Source organism: Halichoerus grypus, chromosome 11 (genome assembly GCF_964656455.1).
Source record: "Halichoerus grypus chromosome 11, mHalGry1.hap1.1, whole genome shotgun sequence".
Taxonomy (NCBI): Eukaryota; Metazoa; Chordata; class Mammalia; order Carnivora; family Phocidae; genus Halichoerus; species Halichoerus grypus.
In genome coordinates, this window is record NC_135722.1 from 41,758,953 (window position 1) to 41,781,013 (window position 22,061).

At 40.8% G+C, this 22,061-nt stretch overlaps 1 protein-coding gene across 4 annotated transcripts; it reads left to right on the forward strand.

Annotated features, from left to right (window-relative positions):
• The first annotated feature begins 253 nt into the window (after positions 1-253).
• CYP2R1 (cytochrome P450 family 2 subfamily R member 1) lies at positions 254-17,251 on the forward strand. 4 transcript variants are annotated; one of them, XM_078058367.1, is made up of 6 exons: positions 446-529; positions 2,832-2,970; positions 8,042-8,183; positions 12,439-13,071; positions 13,873-14,202; positions 15,041-17,251. In XM_078058367.1, exons 3-6 carry the CDS (start codon positions 8,162-8,164, stop codon positions 15,214-15,216), a joined length of 1,161 nt encoding a protein of 386 aa, XP_077914493.1. In that variant the 5' UTR covers positions 446-529; positions 2,832-2,970; positions 8,042-8,161; the 3' UTR covers positions 15,217-17,251. The 4 variants fall into 4 exon arrangements, with proteins under 4 accessions (XP_035975224.1, XP_035975227.1, XP_077914493.1 ...); XM_036119331.2 differs by lacking the exon at positions 2,832-2,970 and having other exon boundaries at positions 254-529; XM_036119334.2 differs by lacking the exon at positions 2,832-2,970 and having other exon boundaries at positions 332-519.
• The last annotated feature ends 4,810 nt before the right edge of the window (positions 17,252-22,061 follow it).

The window sequence follows — 22,061 nt, forward strand, 5'->3', positions numbered from 1 at the left end:
GATCCTCCTAGCCCAGTGACGGAGGTTGTGCAGAAGCGTTCCCCAAGCCCTGGGGTCAACACCCTGGAAAACCCCAGAGGCTCGAGGTCGCTTGGAGCCACGCCCAGATCCAAAGGGTGGCACCCGCCTCTGCACCTAGACTCTGAGCCCCACAGAGCCAGGAGTAACTGTCCGGAGCAGCCAACCAAAGGCCAGGGAACGGGGGCGGGACCTGGGGGTGTCCGACCAATAGGAATGCGGCGGGGCAGGAGGGCGAACCAGCTCCAAGGCCCCGGGGTTCGTAGCACCAGCCCCCGGCCCGGCTATGTGGGGCCCTCCGGGTGCTGAGGCATTCGCCACGGCGCTCGGAGGCGCGCTCTTTCTGCTGCTCTTCGCGCTGGGGATCCGCCAGCTGCTGAAGCAGAGGCGGCCGACTGGCTTCCCTCCCGGGCCGTCGGGGCTGCCATTTATCGGCAACATCTACTCGCTGGCCGCCTCGGGCGAGCTCCCCCATGTCTACATGAGAAAGCAGAGCCAGATGTACGGCGAGGTACAGCCCGACGGGCTGCGGGCTGGGAGGGCCCGGGCCTTCCTCAGGGGTGGACTTGACGGCCGCTTCTGGGCCCGACCTGTCGAGACTCCCCTTCCGTGTACTAGCGACTTGGAGGGAACAGGCTTCCCCAGTCGGGGGGTAGGAGTCCTGGAGGCCGCGCCCCTCCAGGGGAACCCCGCCCAGCCAGGACCTCCACCCTTCCGACGCCTAGCGGGATCAGGCGGGATCCCCTGGTAGTGCTCGCGCGCCTGCGCATGGGCCCCGAGGGCGCCAAGATTGTGCTCCGCGCCTGCGCAGTGGGGCCCCGGGCTGTTTTGGGAAGCCTGTGGTTTGGAGGGGTTTTTTTTGGCAGCCGGTGGGAGCTAGACGTGTGCGGTTGTACCCGTGGCTTCTGGCGAAAATGGGGCATCCAAGTTCTAGGTCCAGATTAATGTTTAATAGGACGTTCCTAAATGTTTGCATCTAAGGATAGCTGCTTTAGGCGTCTGCTATGGGGATTAGAAAGCGCAGGTAAGGCCCCTGGCCAAGATGGTCTCTGGAAAATAATTTAGAAAGAGCGAATGAATTAATGACTAAAAATCGGTGCGGAGTCCTACAGCGAAGTGAGCAGGGTCGGCCTGACTGGCCAGCAACACCCTCATAGCAAACACTGGGACTGCGCCGCTGTGGGCCGGCCTCCCTTCCAGGGCGCCCTGACGTAAACTCACAACCCTCCGTCTCAGCCACTTCCGGCCCTTCGCACTGTGCGGAGAAGGAAAGTGCCGCACAGCAATGCTGAGGGACTTGCACACAGCCGCACGGCGGCTCCCTGCAGGGGAAAAGGCCAGAACTCACGCGTGCGATTGGAAGGAAGTCCTAACCTCGGAAGGAGGCAGAAGTTTCCAGAACATTGGCCCTGGCTGAGCTCACCTGTTGTGTATTGAATCCTTTCATGCCTATGCGGCAACAACAAGCTGCCAGGCTCAGCCAGGTACTGGGGATGAGGCGAGGAAGGCAGACACTGCCTGACTTTAGGGAGTTAGAGCCCAGTGAGAGAGAGCAACTCTAAATATCGACCACAAATTGTGAGTGCTTTGAGGGAATAGTATAGTGTTGCTGTTTGGCAATTGTGGTATTTCAGGTTGGGGCTTAAGTCTTTATTTGAACCAATGTTTACGAGAATTATCTTAGGTTCTTGCACCGCTCTCATGGTTGACATTGTTAAAGGGAAAGTGGTTTTACGTAAAGCAAATTATATAATTCTTATATTTTATTGTCAACCTTCCAGTTCTCCAAGAATTGAGTGTAACTTTTCTCTGAATTTTAATTTTGCCTCATGAGTAATGATAATAACTAGAAACAGTAAACTGCTACTCAAATGTTCTTGGTTATTAATTGCAAAACAATTTATTAGGCCTATAACATAAAAAGTATCTTTAAACCAATTATGTGAAATGCTGTCTTGCAGAATAGGAAGATGTTTTTCATATATTCCCTATGCTGAACCTTTCATTCCCATGACTTATTCCATAACTGGAGGCTTGTACCTCCCACTCACCTTCATCCATTTTGTCCATCCACCCACCCCCTCTCCTCTGGCAACCACCAGTTCTCTGTATTTGTGGGTCTGTTTCTGCTTTTGTTTGTTCGTTTTGTTTTTAGATTCTTTCTGACTTATTTCACTTAGCAAAATAGCCTCTGTGTCCATTCATGTTGTCACAGATGGTAAGATCTCATCTTTTTTATGGCTGAGTAATACTCCATTATATATGTATACATTATATCACATCTTCATACATTCATGTTATTGATGGACATTTAGATTGCTTCCATATATTTGGCTATTGTAAATAATGCTGTAATAAACATAGCAGTGCATATATCTTTTTGAAATAGTGTTTTCAGTTTCTTTAGACAAATACCCAATAGTGGAATTACTGAATTGTATGCTATCTTTTTTAAGATTTCTTTATTTTAGAGAGAGAGTGTTCACGGGCACACGCTATTGGGGGAGGGGCAATGGGAGAGCGGAAGCAAACTCCCTGCTGAGCACAGAGTTGGCCTCAGGGCTTGATCCCACGACCCTGGGGTCACTACCTAAGCTGAAACCAGGAGTCAGACACTTAACTGACTGAGCCACCCAGGTGCCCCTGTATAGTATTTCTAATTTTAATTTTTTGAGGAACTTCCATACTGTTTTTGCAGTAGCTGCACCAATTTACGTTTTCACTAAGTGTACAAGGGTACCTTTTTCTCCATATCCTTGCCAACACTTATTATTTCTTTTCTTTTTGATACCAGCCATTTTTTTTTTTTAAAGTAGGCTCCATGCCCAGCGTGGAGCCCAACTTGGGGCTTGAACTTACAACCTTGAAATCAAGAGCTGAGCTGAGATCAAGAGGAGGGACACTTAATCAACTGAGCCGCCCAGGCACTCCAGATACTAGCCATTCTGACAGGTATAAGGTGATATCTCATTGTGGTTTTGATGTACATTTCCCTGATGATTAGTGATGTTGAGCATCTTTTCATGTGTCTTACAACATGTGTATGTCTTCTTTGGAAAAATGCCTGTTCAGGTCCTCTGCCCATTTTTAATTAGATTATTTTTCTGGTGTTGAGTGTACAATTTCTTTATATATTTTGGATATCAAACTCTTATTGGATATATCATTTGCAGATACCTTCTCCCATTCAGTAGGTTGCCTTTTCAGGTTTTTTTGTTGTTGTTTTTGTTTGTTTTTTTAATGGTTTCCTTTGCTGTGTAAAAGTTTTTCTTTTGGTGTAGTCCCAATAGTTTATTTTTGCTTTTGTTTCCCTTGCCTGAGGAAACCTATCCATAAACAAATTGCTAAGGAAATGACTAGGAGATTACTCTCTATCTTCTCTTCTAGGATTTTTATGGTTTCAGGACTCATATTTAGGTCTTTAATCCACTTTGAGTTTATTTTTTATATGGTGTAAGAAAATGGTCCAGTTTCATTCTTTACATGTATTGATCCAGTTTTCCCAGCACCATTTATTGAAGAGACTGTCTTTTCTCCATTGCATATTCTTGCCTCCTTTGTTGTAGATTAATTGACTGTATAATCGTGGGTTTATTTCTAGGCCCTCTTTTCTGTTCCATTAATCTATGTGTCTATTTTTGTGCCAGGATCATAGTATTTTGATTATTATATCTTTGTAATGTATCTTGAAATCCGGGATTGTAATACCTCCAGTTTTGTTTTTCAAGATTGCTTTGGCTTTTCAGGGTCTTTTATATAATATAAATTTTAGGATTATTTGTTCTAGGATTTCTAGTTCTGTGAAAAATGCTGTTTGTATTTTGATAGCAGTTACATTAAATCTTTAGATTGTTTTGGGTAGTATGGACATTTTAACAATATTGGTTCTTCCAATCCATGAACATGGAATATCTTTCCATTTGTGTCATCTTCAATTTTTTTTTTATTAGTGTTTTATAGATTTCAGAGTACAGGTTTTTCACCTCCTCGGTTAAATTTATTCCTAGATATTATTTTTGGTGCTATCATAAATGGAATTGTTTTATTAATTTCTTTTTCTGCTACTTCATTATTAGTTATGGCAATGCAGCAGATTTCTGTATATTGATTTTGTGATCTACAACTTTACTTATTCATTTGTTACTTCTAATAGTGTTTTGGTGGAGTCTTTAGGGTTTTCAATGTATAGTATCATGTCATCTACAAATAGTTTTACTTCTTTCTTACCAATATTGGCACCTTTTATTATTATTCTTGTTTGATTGCTGTGGCTAGGACTACCAGTACTATGTTGAATAAAAGTGGTGAGAGTGGACATCCTTGTCTTGTTCCTGATCTTAAAGGAAAAACTCTTAATTTCTCACCATTGTGTATGATGTTAGCTGTGGGATTGTCCTATATTGTCTGTATTATTTTGAGGTATATTCCCTTTAAACCCACTTTGTTGAGAGGTTTCTTGTGAACGGATGTTGAATTTTTTCAGATGCTTTTTCTGCATCTGTTGAAGTGATCATATTTTTATCTTTCATTTTGTTAATGTGGTGCATCACTTGGATTGATTTTTGAATATTGAAACAGTCTTGCATCCCCAGAATAAAGAGAAGGAGAATGCATGAAGAAAGGCTTCGTAGAGGATATTCCCTAAAGACATGGTATGGTTTGGACAGTATGGCAGTCAAGGGAGGCATTTCAAATGAGAAAACAGCCCAAGCAAAGGTTGAAAAGTGTTTATCAGTTTTCATCAATGGCACTTTTCACATCCCTCTCTTACTAGCCCTTCACCCATGGTGTTGTGTAATAGTATACTTAAATGTATGTCTTCACCACTATTCAGTAATTCAGCATATACTTATCAGTTATCAGCATCTGCTACATACTGTGCTAGGTGTGAAGATATAGTAGTAAACAAAACAGTGGTAAAAATCCCTCTCCTGGTGTAGCTTATGTTCTCCTGGGGGCTGAGGTGGACGGGGAGGAGATGGACAATATAAATAGAATAAGTAAATGATATAATACATCAGAGTACAGAGTGTGAAGTCAACTAAATTAGGGGAAGGGAGATGGAGAAGGCTAAGGGGTAGAATTTTAACTGAGGTAGAGCAGGCCTTACTGCAAAGAAGACATTGGAGCAAAGGCTTAAAGGAAATGAAGGAGTAAACTCTAGGAATAACTAGGGGAAGAACATTCCAGGCCAAAAGAACATGCACAAAGGCCATGAATCGGGAGTATGTAATATTGAGAATCACCTATAAAGAGACAAGTTGAGAGGCTGTTGTGATAACATGAGGGAAAATGAAGGTGGCTTGGATCAGAGTGTTAGGGATGGAAGGGTAAGAAATTGCCATCTCCTGTTTATATTCTGAAAATAGGAGCAACGTGACTCTAAGCAGTGATGTGGGGCTGGGGAGAAAAATAGTCGACACAGGCAGTAGTTTGGGTCCTGAACAGCTGGAAGGATGAATGGGGTGCTCATTACCTGAGACAGTGAAAAATTGTGGGCAGAGCTGGTTTGCAGGGAGGAGAAGAAACTTGATGATCACAGACTGACTTCTAGAAGGGAAGGAAAGTGTTTCACAGACCTTTACCAAAAGTCCTTGAAAACAGCATATACCAGAATAGATGCTAGTTCAAATGACAATTTCCCCAGTTTTACCCTCAAATAGGGACCAAATTTTTGAGTCAAGGTGGATTGTATAACAACTTGCGCAAACCATGGCTCCTCCTTGGTCTTTGTAATCCATACTGTCCACACCTGATAGCTTTACCCTGCAATAGGACTCCTGTTTGTTCTTGCTCCATATTAACACAGCTTTCAATCCCAGGGTCTTCTACCATCCTCCATCGGTCTTGTCCTGCATCAGAACAGGTGCCTATTCACTAATACCATCCTTTCCTGCTGTGATACTGTGATTTATAATAAATACATACTTGGTTTTTGTTCCTTTCCATGGAATTTCCTAAGTGTTAAAAGTAATAAAGGTGTCTTTTGTTATTCATGACAAACCGCTTTCAACCACACCTGAGTTTACGCTAGTGAAGGAATTTTTGGACAGTCCCTAGAATGGGAGTTTATTGCCAGGAGAACCAATCATGATTAGAGGGTTGGAACTTTCAGTCATACCCCCACTACCTCTGGGAAAGGGAGAGGGGCTGGAAGTTGAATCAGTCACCAGTGGCCCACGATGTAATTAATTGTGCCTAGGTAATAAAGCATCCATAAAAATTCCTGAATTACGGGGTTCAGAGAGCTTCCATGTTGGTGAACAGGTGGAGGTGAGTAGAGGATAGAGAGCATGCCTGGGGAGAACATGGAAGCTCCGCTCCCCTCCCCTTGCCCCATACCTTCCGTATGCATATCTTCCATATGGCTGTTCCTGAGTCCTATCCTTCTATAATAAACTGTTAATCTAGTAATTATTTTCCTGAATTCTCTGAGCCACTCTAGCATATTAATGGGACCCAAGGAGGAGAGGTCGTAGGAACCTCTGATTTATACCCTGTTGGTCAGAAGCACCTGCACTTGCGAATGGCATCTGAAGTAGAGATAGGGAGCAGTCCTGTGGGACTGAGCTCTTAACTTGGGGGATCTCCAGGTAGGTAGTGTCAGAATTGAGTTAAATTCTAGGACACCTAGCTGGTGTCCCAGAATTGCTGAGGTGTGGAAAACCCACACAGCTGGTGTCAAGAGTGTTAGAGTAGAGAGTATTGAGATTAGAGAAGACACACAAGAGGAGGCATTTTCCCTTTCTATCTGTTAAAATTACACTTCTGGGAAACGACTTTAAGACCATTCCATTACTGCTTTGGGAACTGAAAGAGCCCCACATTTGCTCAGCTGGTAGCCATTCTCTTGGCACTGAAAGTCTTACACTGCCACTTTTGACTAATACCACTGCTTGTCACACGCAGTCCATGCTACTTCCCCAAGGTTCTGGATGTTCCTTTTGCTTGGTCGGCAGAGCCTATTCCTTTGCCAAAGACTCCGTTGTTAAGTGGGTTGCTTCTGCTACTACTTGGAGGTCTTCATCACGTTTTTTTCCTGTAATTACTTCTGCTGAACTTCTGTTTTCCATTAAACTTCCTATTTGGGTTCCCCCCCCCAAAGTAGTGTAAACCGTAGTTAAATCTGCTCTACTTATTTGCAAAGAGATGAGAGTTGACTCAGTATTTTGGCCCTAAAAAGCTCTCAGCCAGGCCCTGAGAGGATGAAGATAAGCAGTCTTTGCACCCCACTGATAAAGTAGCATTGTTCCCTCATTGGACTAGCTAGAATAGACTACAGGAGGTGTTCTATGGTAAGTGAACCTGACGTGAAGCACATGAGACGCTCCAGCAAGGCATAGGATGGATCTTCTGACTTGCCTTCCCTTTAGCTGAGGGGCACCCGCCTGTGCCTATGTGGTAAATGCCTTTTCTCCAGGGTCAGATTCCCTTAGGGGCCATCTTTGTTAACTTCATGGAATTCAGAGACCCAAATACAAATGAGCCTAATTATAATATGTTTATACTTCAAATTTATCTCTCAGGTAATTCCCTCCCCTATCTAAGCCTGGAGTAATAATATATAGATGGTGCTGCTTCCTCATTTATCTTGGAAATAAAAAGAGATTCCTAGAGCTCATTGAATGCATTGAGTTGGAATGAATCTTAAAAGAGCATCTGAATCAAGTATCATATTTTCTGTGGCAACCCTGAAGCCAAAAAGGTTAAGGGTTCTGCCCAGGGTCCTATATTTGTTTAATGACAAAACTTAAACTAGAACCCAGGCTTAATGAGCCCAGTACTCTCTTCCTTATACCATTTATAAGATTATGTCTTTAGGCACTAACCGGGTAATGAAATCGTAGTGTTTGCTATGCCTTGTAGAGAGAAGGCACTCAAAACATTGTCAGTTGAATAATAAATCCTTCCATTTTCAGGGAAGTAACAAATACTGGGAGAACTGGGCTTAGCACGGGTGGATTTCCATAGTTATATTTCTCCATTTTGTCATTTAAATGTTGTTTTTCTTTTCTTCTCAAAGATCTTCAGTTTAGATCTTGGAGGTATATCAGCTGTGGTTTTAAATGGCTATGATGTAGTAAAGGAATGCCTTGTTCATCAAAGTGAGATTTTTGCAGACAGACCATGCCTTCCTTTATTCATGAAGATGACAAAAATGGGAGGTATGTGTATTTTCACCTATTTAGTGATTTACTATTTTAAATTACACTACTTATTTGATGTAACTTTAGTATTTAGAGTGTAGGTTCTGTTGTACTGATGAGCAGGAAAGAATTAATTAATTTAGGTTACAGAACTTAATATCTGAAGACCTTTCAGGCTGCATTACACCCATATTTTAGACCAGTACATGCTCATTTTGCTGTTGTAATTCTGTCTAATAAATATTGTAAATAATGTTTTAAAGAATTAGCATTTAATGATACCTGCAAGTTTTGTGAAGCAAGTTAGGAACACACATGTGCACGCACACTTGAATCAAGAGTGGTTTTTAAAGCCAGTCTTGAGTACTTGGTGACATTTTTACCATCAGAATAGAATGTGAAGCAGCCTTTCTTAACTACTAACCAGTATGACATGTAAATGAAGAATTGTGGGATTTGCGTAAAGGACTAGCTTCTGTTTGGTTTAGTGTTGATCAGCATTGGATGATTTGATATTCAACAAGGGAGGAAGGCTGAAGGTTAACAGAATTGGTGAGCAGAAAGCCTAAACTAGAATGTTGAAGTCAGATACAGTGGTTTTAATACTTAATAGTGTAAGGGTTTTACAATGATGGTGTCCAAAACTCTCTAATTTAATGAGAGCTTCACACTCAATTTCGAAGAAAAATGTAACAAAATTTGCCTTACATAGACTAAAGAATTGAAAAGAAAATAAAAATTAACCATATATTGAATTACAAAGCAAATCAACTAATGCAAAGAAAACAGTTTTAAAGGACAAATTGTTAGGCCAGAGGATAACGATACTTGAAAGCAATAAAATAAAACACAAATTTCCAGCCTCTTAATACTCTTCTCAATAATACTTAGGCCAAAGAAGAAATTATACCACAATTATAATAGAAGACCTTTAAAGAAATTGTGAAAATGAAAGATGATGTTATCAGGGTAATGTTTGGGATAAAGTATATGCTATATATTTTTCAAAGCTATAGTTTTGTAGTTTGGACTATTTTTATCATAAAGATGAAATAAGCATTTGACTTGATATTTTCAAAAAACAGTAAGACAAAAAGAAGTAGAAAATTGTGTATTATTGTAAATACATATGCACTGAACTTGGAACTGAGAATTCAAAGCCCACACTTTGGGTAAAAGTTGCCCTATAAGTGGGCTCAGCCCATGCCTGGCCCGCACAGAGTTATCACCAGGCTCCTCTGTATCCTCTTGTACATGTATCTCATATGCATACATTGCTGTAGGGCTTTGCGCTAGCTGTTCCCTCGAAGCAGGGATCTTTCCCTGCATATCTGCTTGACTCACTCCCTCATGTACTGTATCTTTACTTATGTCAGTTTCTCAGTGAGGTTTTCCCTGACCACCCTGTGTCTCCTTCCTTGCTGTAATCATTCATTCATTTGCCTGTTGTCACTAGTGTGTACGATCCATGAGAGTAGGCATCTTTGCCGCTTTTGTTTGCTGATATATCTGTGACACTTAGAACACTGCCTGGAGCACAGTAGGTGCTCCATAAATACATGTTGAATGAGTATTTGTTGAATGGTCATCTGGGAGTATAGAAAAGACAATAGACTATGGGAACATAAGATGGCTGCACAGCACTAAAGACCCCCTTTTGTATGGTTAGCTTTATCATAAGCTCCAAATTCAAAAACCCGTTGCACAAAAGTTGCTGAAATGTAAATTTTATAGGTACCTCATGTACACAAGAGAACGTGACATTTTTCATCAAAGGTACATGTATGTACCAATTATGAATGAAATTTTGAGTAAAGTGCATGTTATATATATGTGCTAAATATATTGTTTTCCTCTCTCTCTCTCTCTCTCTCTTTTTTATACATTGATTGATTTTGGGTCGCCTGGGTGGCTCAGTCGGTTAAGCGTCTGCCTTTGGCTCAGGTCATGATCCCAGGGTCCTGGGCTCAAGCTCTGGAATCAAGCCCCGCATCAGGCTTCCTGCTCCGTGGGGAGCCTGCTTCTCCCTCTGCCTGCCACTCCCTCCTGCTTGTGCTCTCTGTCAAATAAATAAATAAAATCTTTAAAAAAAAAAAAAGATTGATTGATTTAGAGAGAGAGAGCATGGTGGGGAGAGGCAGAGGGAGAGGGAGGGAGAGTCTTAAGTGTACTCCATGCTGAGCTCAGAGCCTGATGGTGGGGCTCGATCTCACAATCCTGAGATTGTGATCTGAGCTGAAATCGAGGCGGATGCTTAACCCACCTGAGCCACCCAGGTGCCCCTGCTTTTCTCTTTTTTTCTTTTTTAAAGATTTTATTTATTTGACAGAGAGAGACACAGCGAGAGAGGGAACACAAGCAGGGGGAGTGGGAGAGGGAGAATCAGGCTTCCCGTGGAGCAGGGAGCCCTATGTGGGGTTCGATGGGATCATGACCTGAGCCAAAGGCAGACGCTTAATGACTGAGCTACCCAGGTGCCCCACCCCTGTTTTTCTCTTGATAGGTAATTTTTTTTTTAATCTTTTGCAAATCACTTTTTAAATTCAAGTATAGGGGCGCCTGGGTGGCTCAGTCGTTGGGCGTCTGCCTTCAGCTCAGGTCATGGTCCCAGGGTCCTGGGATCGAGCCCTGCATCGGGCTCTCTGCTCTGTGGAGAGCCTGCTTCTTCCTCTCCCACTCCCCCTGCTTGTGTTCCCTCTCTAGCTGTCTCTCTCTCTGTCAAATAAATAAAATCTTTAAAAAATAAAAAAATAAATTCAAGTATAACTAACAACAGTGTCATATTAGTTTCAGGTATACAATGTAATGATTCAGTAATTCTGTATATTAGTGCTCATCATAAGTGTACTCTTAATCCCCTTCACCTATTTCACTCGTCTCCCCACCCACCTCCCCTCTGGTAACCACCAGTTTGTTCTCTATATTTTAGAATCTGTTTTATTGTTTGTCTCTTTTTTCTTTGTTTTGTTTCTTAAAGTCCACATATGAGTGAAATCAAATGGTATTTGTCTTTCTCTGACTGACCTATTCCACTTAGAATTATATTCTCTAGATCCATCCATGCTGTTGCAAATGGCGAGATGTCATTCTTTTTTAGGGCTGAGTTATATTCCATTTGGAATATATATACCACATCTTCTTTACCCATTCATTTATCAATGGACACTTGGGTTGCTTCCATATCTTGGCTATTGTAAATAATTCTGCAATAAACATAGGGGTGCATCTTGATAATTTAAAAGGAATATATTCTATAGTAGCCACATCATAAGAGCAGAGTATACTGTGGAGACTCTGAAACTTTAAGGCAGCAATACCAACATTAGAAATTTGAGTTTCATGTTTGCCCTGTCTTCGTTTGGGCTGCTTTAGTAAAAATACCAGACTTAGTGTCTTAAACAACAATCATTTATTCTCACAGATCTGGAGGTTGGGAAACCGAAGATTAAGGTGCTAGGAGATCTGGTGTCTAGAAGGAGCCTACTTCCCAGCTTGGAGACAGATGTCTTCTCCCTGTATCCTCACACAGCTGAGAATAGTTATCTCTTCTTGTGTTTCTTATAAGGGCACCAGTCTAGCTCATGAGGCTCTACCCTCATGACCTAATTACCTCCCAAAAGGCCCCACCGCCTAATACCATCACTTTGGGGGTTAGGCTTCAACATGTGAATTTTGTTGGGACACAAACACTCAATTCATAGTATCCTTCTTTTTTCTTGAGTATTTCTACCACACTGACACCTCATTCAGGCTTCCTTAGCCTCTTCCAGAGTTACCTTGTTAGGTAACATATGCCTTTAACAGGAGAGAATCTGTATTCTAAAATCTAGAAACAGAAACAGAAAATTTTCTAATCCTACAAGGATGGTTTTCAGTTGTTTTCTTAGTCCAAGATAAAATTTGCCCATAGAACATGCAGTGGTTTGTCTTTTGTAGATGAGGCTTAGAGTAATAGCTAGATAATAAAGTCATCGGGTCTAGTTCACCTAGGATGAATTACATAGGACTGTCCAGTTTCTTGTGGTAGGAGAATTACAGGTCTTTTCTGCCTGTCTCCAGATAAAAAGAAGACAAGCTTTATCTGTTGACAATATTCTGTGGCTAATGATTAGCAAAGAACAGGGCTTAAGCACTAGGTCTAGTTTTAGTTTTATAGAAAGATAATTTGGAGAAGAATGACTAACCATCCTTTTTTACTCCATAGCATTTTCAGGTGTTAGATACAGGAATGTAGGAATGATAAAGTTTTTTTAATACTTTGTTTTTTTTCCAGGCTTACTCAATTCCAGATATGGCCGAGGATGGGTTGATCACAGAAAATTAGCTGTAAATAGCTTTCGCTATTTTGGATATGGCCAAAAGTCTTTTGAATCTAAAATCTTAGAAGAAACCAAATTTTTTATTGATGTTATTGAAACATACAAAGGTAGACCATTTAACTTTAAACAATTAATAACAAATGCTGTTTCAAACATAACCAATCTGATCATTTTTGGAGAACGATTCACTTACGAAGACACTGATTTTCAGCACATGATTGAGTTATTTAGTGAAAATGTGGAACTGGCTGCCAGTGCTTCAGTCTTCCTGTATAATGCCTTTCCATGGATTGGCATCTTACCTTTTGGAAAACATCAACAGCTATTTAGAAATGCAGCTGTGGTCTATGATTTTCTCTCCAGGCTTATTGAAAAAGCTTCCATCAACAGAAAGCCTCAGTCACCTCAGCATTTTGTCGATGCTTATTTAGATGAGATGTATCAAGGTAAAAATGACCCATCATGTACTTTCTCCAAAGAAAACCTCATTTTTTCCGTGGGTGAACTCATCATTGCTGGAACCGAAACTACAACCAATGTGCTACGGTGGGCAATTCTTTTCATGGCCCTTTATCCTAACATTCAAGGTGAGGATCCTCTTGATCTCAGGACTGTCCCTACATTTAGGGCTCACACATGTTTTAGAGTCTTTGGCTATGTACAAAGCATTTTATTTAGGAATTTCTGCTGTGCTAGCCAAGAAGAAAAACATTTCATAGTTTGTTTTTTTTAATAAAGATTTTATTTATTCATTTGACAGAGAGAGACACAGCGAGAGAGGGAACACAGTGGGGGAGAGGGAGAAGCAGGCCTCCTGTGGAGCAGGGAGCCCGATGCGGGGCTCGATCCCCAGACCCCGGGACCATGACCTGAGCCGAAGGCAGACGCCCAACAACTGAGCCACCCAGGCGCCCCAACATTTCATAGTTATAAAGAGTTTCACATCTGTTCTCTCAAGTCATGTAAAAACCTCAGAGATAAGTCTTATGCCTGTTTTATAAAAATGAGGGAAAAGGCTAGCTAGCTGCCTTGCCCAAGATCAGCCCTTGGAAGTGGCAAAGCTGGGACCTGAACCCTGCTTTTTTTTTAATTCAAGTTTTATGTTTCACTATTTCCCTTGCTGAGAGTGATGTTATTTCAATTGTAGGTTTGTTTAATTTTTTTTTTTATTACTTTTAGTGTTTTTTTCACAGCAAAGGTACTCAGAGCATTGGTTTCTGGTGGCACACAATATATGGCATATTTTCAGATAGAACTCCCAGATAATGAAAAATCTGAATCTGGTTGTAACCATACCTTGTTGACTTATTATAGGTTACCCAAAGGGAAATTACTTTGGATATAGTTCTAAGAATTGCATAATAACTTGAACACTTTTTCTCTGACAGGACAAGTTCAGAAAGAGATCGATTTAGTTATGGGACCCACTGGGAAGCCTTCTTGGGATGACAAAAGCAAAATGCCTTATACGGAAGCAGTTTTGCATGAAGTTTTAAGATTCTGTAATATAGTGCCATTAGGGATTTTCCATGCAACCTCTGAAGATGCAGTTGTACGTGGTTATTCCATTCCTAAAGGCACAACAGTAATTACCAACCTTTATTCTGTACACTTTGATGAAAAGTACTGGAGAAACCCAGAAATATTCTCTCCTGAGCGATTTCTGGACAGCAGTGGATATTTTGCCAAGAAGGAGGCTTTGGTTCCTTTTTCCCTAGGTAAGAGAACTTTCACAGAGACACGACTTTGGGACAGGATAATGATTGATCATGTATGACATCTTAATCTGAAATATTCTGTTGTAGGATTAAAAATTCCAACTCTGAAAACACAGCATTGATTCTTACAGGAGAGACTGGTTTAATTAGAAAGTCATTAACACCTGTTTCTCCTCAACACTTAACTTAGTAACTAGAAAGAAATGGTTGAGAAGCTCTGGCTTCTTCTGAAACTTTTTTGCTTGTGGATTTGAGCTTGTAATCAAAACTTGTAGAGCTAGAAGTCAGTAATAGGTAGCTTGAGAAACTGAGACCCAGGGGGAAGAAATGACATCAGAATTTGAAGTGCAACTGAAACATAGCTCTCTTGGCTCCTTATTTATTGTACCTCGTCTCCAAAAATATTGCTTGTTTCCTCTTGCTGTCCGTGAAAAAGTCCACGGACCACAAGACCCATGGAAGACAGACTGAAAACTCTTCCTTTCATTGGGGAAGGGTTCACATTTAGTCATTTGAAATGAAATTCACTTCTCCTGGATCTAGAACAAAATGGCATGCCTGAGATTGGATCTTTCATGGCATATCTTGGGCTGTGTTGCAACGTCCAAGGGAAGTGTGGAAGGGGATTAATAAGCTTACAGAAGCCCATGATCTGACAAGAGAAGGTAAAGAAATGGGCTCTGGGAGCTGAAGTGCCAATTGTTATTCTCTTTAATAAACATAACTGCCTCTAACTTTCTTTAAATACCAGATTTCCTGAATGTTACCCATATAGTAGACGTAAATTTTGGTAAATACTATGGATTTTTAAAAATTGTGTCTGTTCTTTTCTGTTTAGGGAAAAGACATTGCCTTGGAGAGCAGCTGGCTCGGATGGAGATGTTCCTGTTTTTCACAGCATTGCTCCAGCGGTTTCACTTGCATTTCCCGCACGGGCTGGTTCCAGATCTGAAGCCCAGATTAGGAATGACATTGCAACCCCAGCCCTATCTCATCTGTGCAGAAAGACGCTGAAAGTGCTGGCCATCTTGTGGGAAAAGGTTATCTGGTTGCCTTTTATCCCTGAACCTTGATTATCTAACCAGTGTGTGTGTTTATACAAAAATCACAGCATCATAAAGCCAAACGAACACAGTCTTTGAAAGTAGTACTAAAGCAATAATAAGCATTAAGTATGGTTTTTTCCAAGCTTTTGTGACTTCTGAGGTGGAATTACCTGTGGAGGAAAACAAAGGTACAAATGACAGGTGTTGTTTAAGTAAGCTAGGCCATGGATGCCCTAAGCAGAGCCTGACTTTTCAGCCTCTTGCTGAGCACCAGGTACCCCTTTTTCTTTCTTGACTCCATCTTGCTCCTGTCCTGGGGGCTTTGCTTCCAAATGCCAATGCCAGTTCCCTTCTGATAAGATATTATCATTAGTGGGTAGTGTGGTAGGAGTCCAGTTTAATAGAGGACTAAAGAAATTAGAACCTAAATAAATGAGTTTGGAGGACAGAGGTATTTTAGACATAGTGGCAGATAATAGAATAAATATCTGTGTATTTAAGAACCTGCCAGTGCTTTCAAATCTTGCTCCCTATTATGTGTGCATAAGAATTACCTTGTTCTTATTACAAATGAGAGTCCCTGTGACCGAAGTATTCATCCCCATAGCACCAGTTCAGTAGAAGGAAATTACAGTAATGTAATTATAATAAAAAATGACACCCAAAAGAAGTATTAATTCTTCATAGACACATTTTTCCTAGTACACTTTTTTCCTAAACCAATCACAGTTCTTAAAGATGGAATCATTTTACCTTTTAAAGATCTCCAGCCATTTCCTTGGATTACTGTTATTTTTCTGAAGAGAATATTTTACAAATCCAAAAAACATGCTTTAGAGCATTATGGGCTTCTAGTAATAATGATGGCAGGAAAATAAGTGTGAATTGTGACTGTCCTGATCAAACTGGTAGGTATATTCACCCATTTATAGTTTTTTTAACATGATTTCTTCTAAGGTTGTACATCAAGGATTTCTGCTCTTGTAACTTGGCTCATGAATAGTTGCAGCCTTAGAGTAAATGCGCATAACAACGACTTCTGTTAAGAATATGAATTTAACCTTAATAACCTCATCTGTTGAATATTTTCAAGTTTCTCTGTGATGAATCAGGAGTCTTTGCATCTCTGATATATTAAGATGTTTCTGGTTGCAAGAGGAAAAAATCCTGGGAAAATTTACTTAAATAATAAAGGAGAAATTTGGCGGTAGTGTGGCAGTTTTAGAGTAGGTATGACCTACATACTCCATGGTATCATCAAAGATCTGCTTGTTTGCATTTTGTGTCCCAGATGGTATCAGCTTTATCTTAAGACTGACTCATGGAAGTCCATGTGCTTTGCCTCCTTGTTTAGACTGAGCTTGGGTTGTTTCTGGGGGAGTGAGGGAGCTTTTCAGATATTCTCCCAAAACTGTTCTTTGTGTCCCATAGGTCCTAACTAAGTTACGTGCCCATCTTTTAAAACTCTGTCTTTTGAGTGGGACTATGGTTCACTTAGGCCTCACTACTAGAGCCAGTGATGGAGTTGGCTTCCCCCAAAGTACATGTGCTACATTGGGGTAGTATAGTTATCTATACAAAAATAAGAGTTATAAGGAGAAGAGGAACTCCTGACTAGCAGACTAATTACAATATCTGACTCATTGCCCTCTAACCACTTGCTAAGCCAAGCAACTTTCCCACCTGCTTCCCTGACTCTTGACAATTGTGTTCATTCAAATTACTTTTTGATCTTTGCTTTTCCTTTGGCACCGCAAATCTCTCATCCCTGGGCCTCCTACTTACTGTCATTTCTCCTACAAATGCCTAGGTTGAACTCTACAGACTGGGGATTCTGGAAGCTTGGTGGTCTTAGGAAAGAAATTTAGTGAACTAGAATAGATTATAATCAAAATTAAGGAGGTCTTATTTTGCTCTTGATTACTACTATCACTATTTTTTTCTAGGATGATTAAAACCTTCATAAATCTACAGAGAATAAAGAACATGCTATTTATTTTCTTTACCTTGTATCTTTTTTTTTTTTTTTAAAGATTTTATTTACTTATTTGACAGAGAGAGACACAGCCAGAGAGGGGACACAAGCAGGGGGAGTGGGAGAGGAAGAAGCAGACGTCCTGTGGAGCAGGGAGCCCGATGTGGGACTCAATCCCAGGACCCAGGGATCATGACCCGAGCCGAAGGCAGACGCTTAACTGACTGAGCCACCCAGGCGCCCCTCTTTTTCTAGTTTCTTAAATGGGAGCTTAGAATATTGTTCTGAGACTTTTCCTCTTCTCTAATATGTGCACATAGTATTATAAATTTCCCTGAAAGAGATATTTTATGACTAGGGCACTATGAAATTTCCATTCCTTAAATTTTATTTATTTATTTATTTACTTACTTACTTACTTACTTACTTACTTACTTACTTGACAGAGAGAGACACAGCAAGAGAGGGAACACAAGGAGGGGGATTGGGGGAGGGAGAAGCAGGCCTCCCGTGGAGCAGGGAGCCCAATGCGGGACTCGATCCCAGGACCCTGGGATCATGACCCGAGCCAAAGACAGACGCTTAACCGACTGAGGCACCCAGGCACTCCGGATCTTTTTTTTTTGTTTTTAATCAATACATTAGATCAAGAGTCAGCAAATTATACCCTACAGTCAAAATTTGGCTCACTGTGTTTTGTATGGCCTACAAGCTAAGAATGGCTTTCATATTTTTAAGTGGTTGAAAAAATACTTTGTGGAACATGAAAATTTTCTGAATTTCAAATTGAGTGTTCATAGTTACATTGGAATGCAGGAACTCTTTTTTTTTTTTTTTTGGACACAGACACAGCGAGAGAGGGAACACAGGCAGGGGTGGAAGGAGAGGGAGAAGCAGGCTTCCCGTGGAGCAAGGAGCCCGATGTGGGGCTCGATCCCAGGACCCTGAGATCATGACCTGAGCCGAAGGCAGACGCTTAACAACTGAGCCACCCAGGCACCCCAGAAACACTCATTTTTAAAAATAGATTGCCTACACCGGTTTTTTGGGCAATGATGGCAGAGTTGAGTAGTTGTGACAGAAAGTGTATGTGGCACCCTCATGTCTTACCCCTTGGCATGCTGCTTGACACACTGCAGTGATGTGGTTGGAACATGACAGCATTCCCAGCTCTATGCATATCTCCGTATTGTAGCATTTTATTTAAAAACCTTAAACTTTAATTTTTTTTGCCAGTGCATACTCCTCATATCAAACAAAAACAAGAAGAGAGACAAAAAGTGAATTTTGAATGTCATGCTTTTAGGGCATAGTGGAGTGTGGATTATTTTAACCAAATTAGGTGGCAAAACATGTTTATTATAGAATAGCGCTGTAGCTCTGCCGAAAGAATACAGTATGCTTTGGCACTACCACACTAAGCACTCATCACATTATCCCTCATAGGAAAGCAATGGTCAGAAAAATTAGGTTTTTGGTTTGTTTTTTTTTTTTTAAGATTTTATTTATTTGACAGAGACGGAATACAAGCAGGGGAGTGGGAGAGGGAGAAGCAGGCTTCCCGCTGAGCAGGGAGCCCGATGCGGGGCTCAATCCCAGGACCTGGGATCATGACCTGAGCCAAAGGCAGACGCTTAACAACTGAGCCACCCAGGCGCCCCCAAAATTAGGTATTTTTAATGATCGCTAACAATCTAACATTCTCACAATTTCTTCATGAAAAATGAAAATGAAGCTGCAACCAAAGTAAGTTTCTGAGTGGCTCATTTGTTATCCAAGCAGAGCAAGACATTTATTACTTGTGAATTAATTATGTTTAATTGAAGCAGCCAAAGAAATGTGTCCAGGGGCGCCTGAGTGGCTCAGTCGTTAAGCGTCTGCCTTCGGCTCAGGTCATGATCCCGGGGTCCTGGGATCGAGCCCCGCATCGGGCTCCATGCTCCGCGGGAAGCCTGCTTCTCCCTCTCCCACTCTCCCTGCTTGTGTTCCCTCTCTCACTGTGTCTCTGTCAAATAAATAAATAAAATCTTTAAAAAAAAAAAAAAAAAGAAAGAAAGAAATGTGTCCAGAAAACAAACTTGTTTAAGACTCGTAGTCTTTGAGTGAGAACAGTTGCTCAGAGTTGAGGACATTGGAGCAATGTCGATAGTCAATTAAAAACAATGCAGATGATTTTGAGTGATTTTCCAGGCTCTTGATGAGTAAACAGATGTTACCCGTACTTGTCGTTTATTCAAGAAATCCATGCCAGGTTGGACTGAAAATTTAGCCTCGGTGACTGGTCCGCATCAAACGACTACAGGAGAGGGTATTTTCAAAGAAGATGAGGAAACACTGATTCAGTACAGCTTGAGATAGAATCAGCTAAGATACGTTACAACTGATAGGAAAAATACATGCAGGACATAAAAAGGCATAAGCCAATTGTGATTCATCAGTAGGTACTTTGCACAAAATACTTGAGTCTGTCATACGTTACAAAACTGGTGTTGTCAGTGGTGAACTTCATTTATTCTCATGGACTTAACAATCATTAGTTTTGTGAGTTTTTGTCAGAAATAGAAGCTGACTGTCCTGACTTACTCTACCAAGCCACAGTTCAATGACTTAGCAGTGATACCATAAAATGTTATTGCAAGTTTCTTAGCTCGGGACTAAAATTGAAATTTTTCTGAATAAGAACAACCACCCTCAACCACTGTTATCAAATACTGAATGGCTTTAGACACTAGCTTTTAGAGCAGACTTGATCATTCTTGAGTTTAACCTAAAATTTTGTGGCAAAACAGTACTTACATAGGAAACATACTGAGGTAAAGTTGTTTCAACAACCTAGTAACACTTTGAATCACAGTATAGTTGACCCTTGAACAACACAAGAGTTAGGGGCACCAACCCCTGTGCAGTTGAAAATCTGGGCGTAACTTTTGACTTCCCAAAAAACTAATAGCCTACTTTTGACTGGAAGCCTTACTGATAATGTAAATAGTCGATTAACACATATTTTGTATGTTATATACTGTATTCTTGCAATAAATCAGAGAAAAAATCATAAGAGGGGGACACCTGGGTGGCTCAGTCGTTAAGTGTCTGCCTTCGGCTCAGGTCATGATCCCGGAGTCCTGGGATCGAGCCCCACATCGGGCTCCCTGCTCAGCGGGGAGTCTGCTTCTCCCTCTCCCGCTCCCCCTGCTTGTGTTCCCTCTCTCGCTGTGTCTCTCTCTGTCAAATAAATAAATACAATCTTTAAAAAAAAAAAAATCATAAGGGGGGCGCCTGGGTGGCTCAGTCATTAAGCGTCTGCCTTCAGCTCAGGTCATGATCCCAGGGTCCTGGGATCGAGCCCCGCATCAGGCTCCCTGCTCAGCCAGAAGCCTGCTTCTCCCTCTCTCACTCCCCCTGCTTGTGTTCCCTCTTTCTCTGTGTCTCTCTCTGTCAAATAAATAAAATCTTTAAAAAAAAATAAAAAGAAAAGAAAGAAAATCGTAAGAGGGGCACCTAGGTCACTCAGCCGGTTAAGCGTCTGACTTGATTTCAGCTCAGGTCATGATCTGAGGGACAGAAGATCGAGCCCCTCGTTGGGCTCCGCACTGGGCATGGAGCCTGCTTAATATTCTCTCTCTCCCTTTCCCTCTGCCCCTCCCCCCTTACTTACATGCACTCACTCTCTCAAAAGAAAGAAAGAAAAAGAAATCAGAAGGAGAAAATACATTCACAGTACTGTACTGTAAAAAATCTGCATGTAAGTGGACCTGCTAAGTCCAAACCTGTGTTTTTCAAGTGTCAGTTTTAACATCAAGCTACTTTATATACTTGTGCTGTCAAAAGTTAAAACAAAAAAATGAGGCCTTCATTCCCACACATCTCTCCGGCAGATATGTTTTTGAGCTCAAACTAAAGTTCCAGAAGCACTTTTTCAGAACTGAATGCAAGTACAAAGGAAATTTCCATATTTCAAAATGTATTTATGCAATCAAAGTGCTTCCATCTAACTTCCAATGCAAGTGATTAGTCTGTAAAGTATTGACATGGGAAAAAGGCAAATATTGAAGAATTTAATAGAATTCTATAAATGCCTTCCCAGTAACTAATATACTCAATTAAAATCAGATGCTCATGGATTGATACCAGTATTTGACAGTGCCCATCTTTGTGAAAAGGCACCTTCAAATATGAAATCTGTGAATCTCATTACAGATCAACATTAACAGATGAACATTTGTAATGTTTTGATGATAGGAAAAATGAACTTTGAGCCCCAATTAAGCAAAATTTTATCTCCCAGAGAAGAATTCCTTTTTCCTCATTAATGAATCAATATTACTTTTTTAAGTACTTAATTATTATTATATTTCAAATGTTATCAATAAAAATTTTGTAGAAAATTTTCACTCCTGTAAGTACCTACATAATATTTTGGCCTGAAAAGCCTAAAATATTTACTATCCACCTGATTTGAAAAATTTGCTGACTCTGGAATTAGACAAGCAAACTAAGCACTAGCTAACTTGATTAATCAAGGAAAAGGAGGAAAGAAAAAATACTCAAAATGTGAAATGATAAGGGAAAATAATCACGGAAACAATTTTAATAATCATACAAAATAAACTTACATAACTCAATGCAAAGAAGTTTGAAGATCTGAATGAATCGATAAACTACGAAAATAGAATTTACCAATATTAGGGCATCTGGGTGGCACAGTTGGTTAAGTGTCCAACACTTGGTTTCCGCTCATTGTGATTGTAGGGTCATGAGATCAAGCCCCACGTCAGGCTCTTTGCTCAGTGTGGAGTCTGCTTGAGATTCTCTCTCTGCTTCTGCCTCTCTCTCTCATA

Excerpts from the sequence above, each read along its gene's own strand:
- CYP2R1 (XM_036119331.2), top strand. The coding sequence starts at position 305 with ATGTGGGGCCCTCCGGGTGCTGAGGCATTCGCCACGGCGCTCGGAGGC. Across the intron at positions 8,184-12,438 it reads GAAGATGACAAAAATGGGAG|GCTTACTCAATTCCAGATAT; the intron begins GTATGTGTATTT and ends TTTTTTTTCCAG. Across the intron at positions 13,072-13,872 it reads CCTTTATCCTAACATTCAAG|GACAAGTTCAGAAAGAGATC; the intron begins GTGAGGATCCTC and ends TTTCTCTGACAG.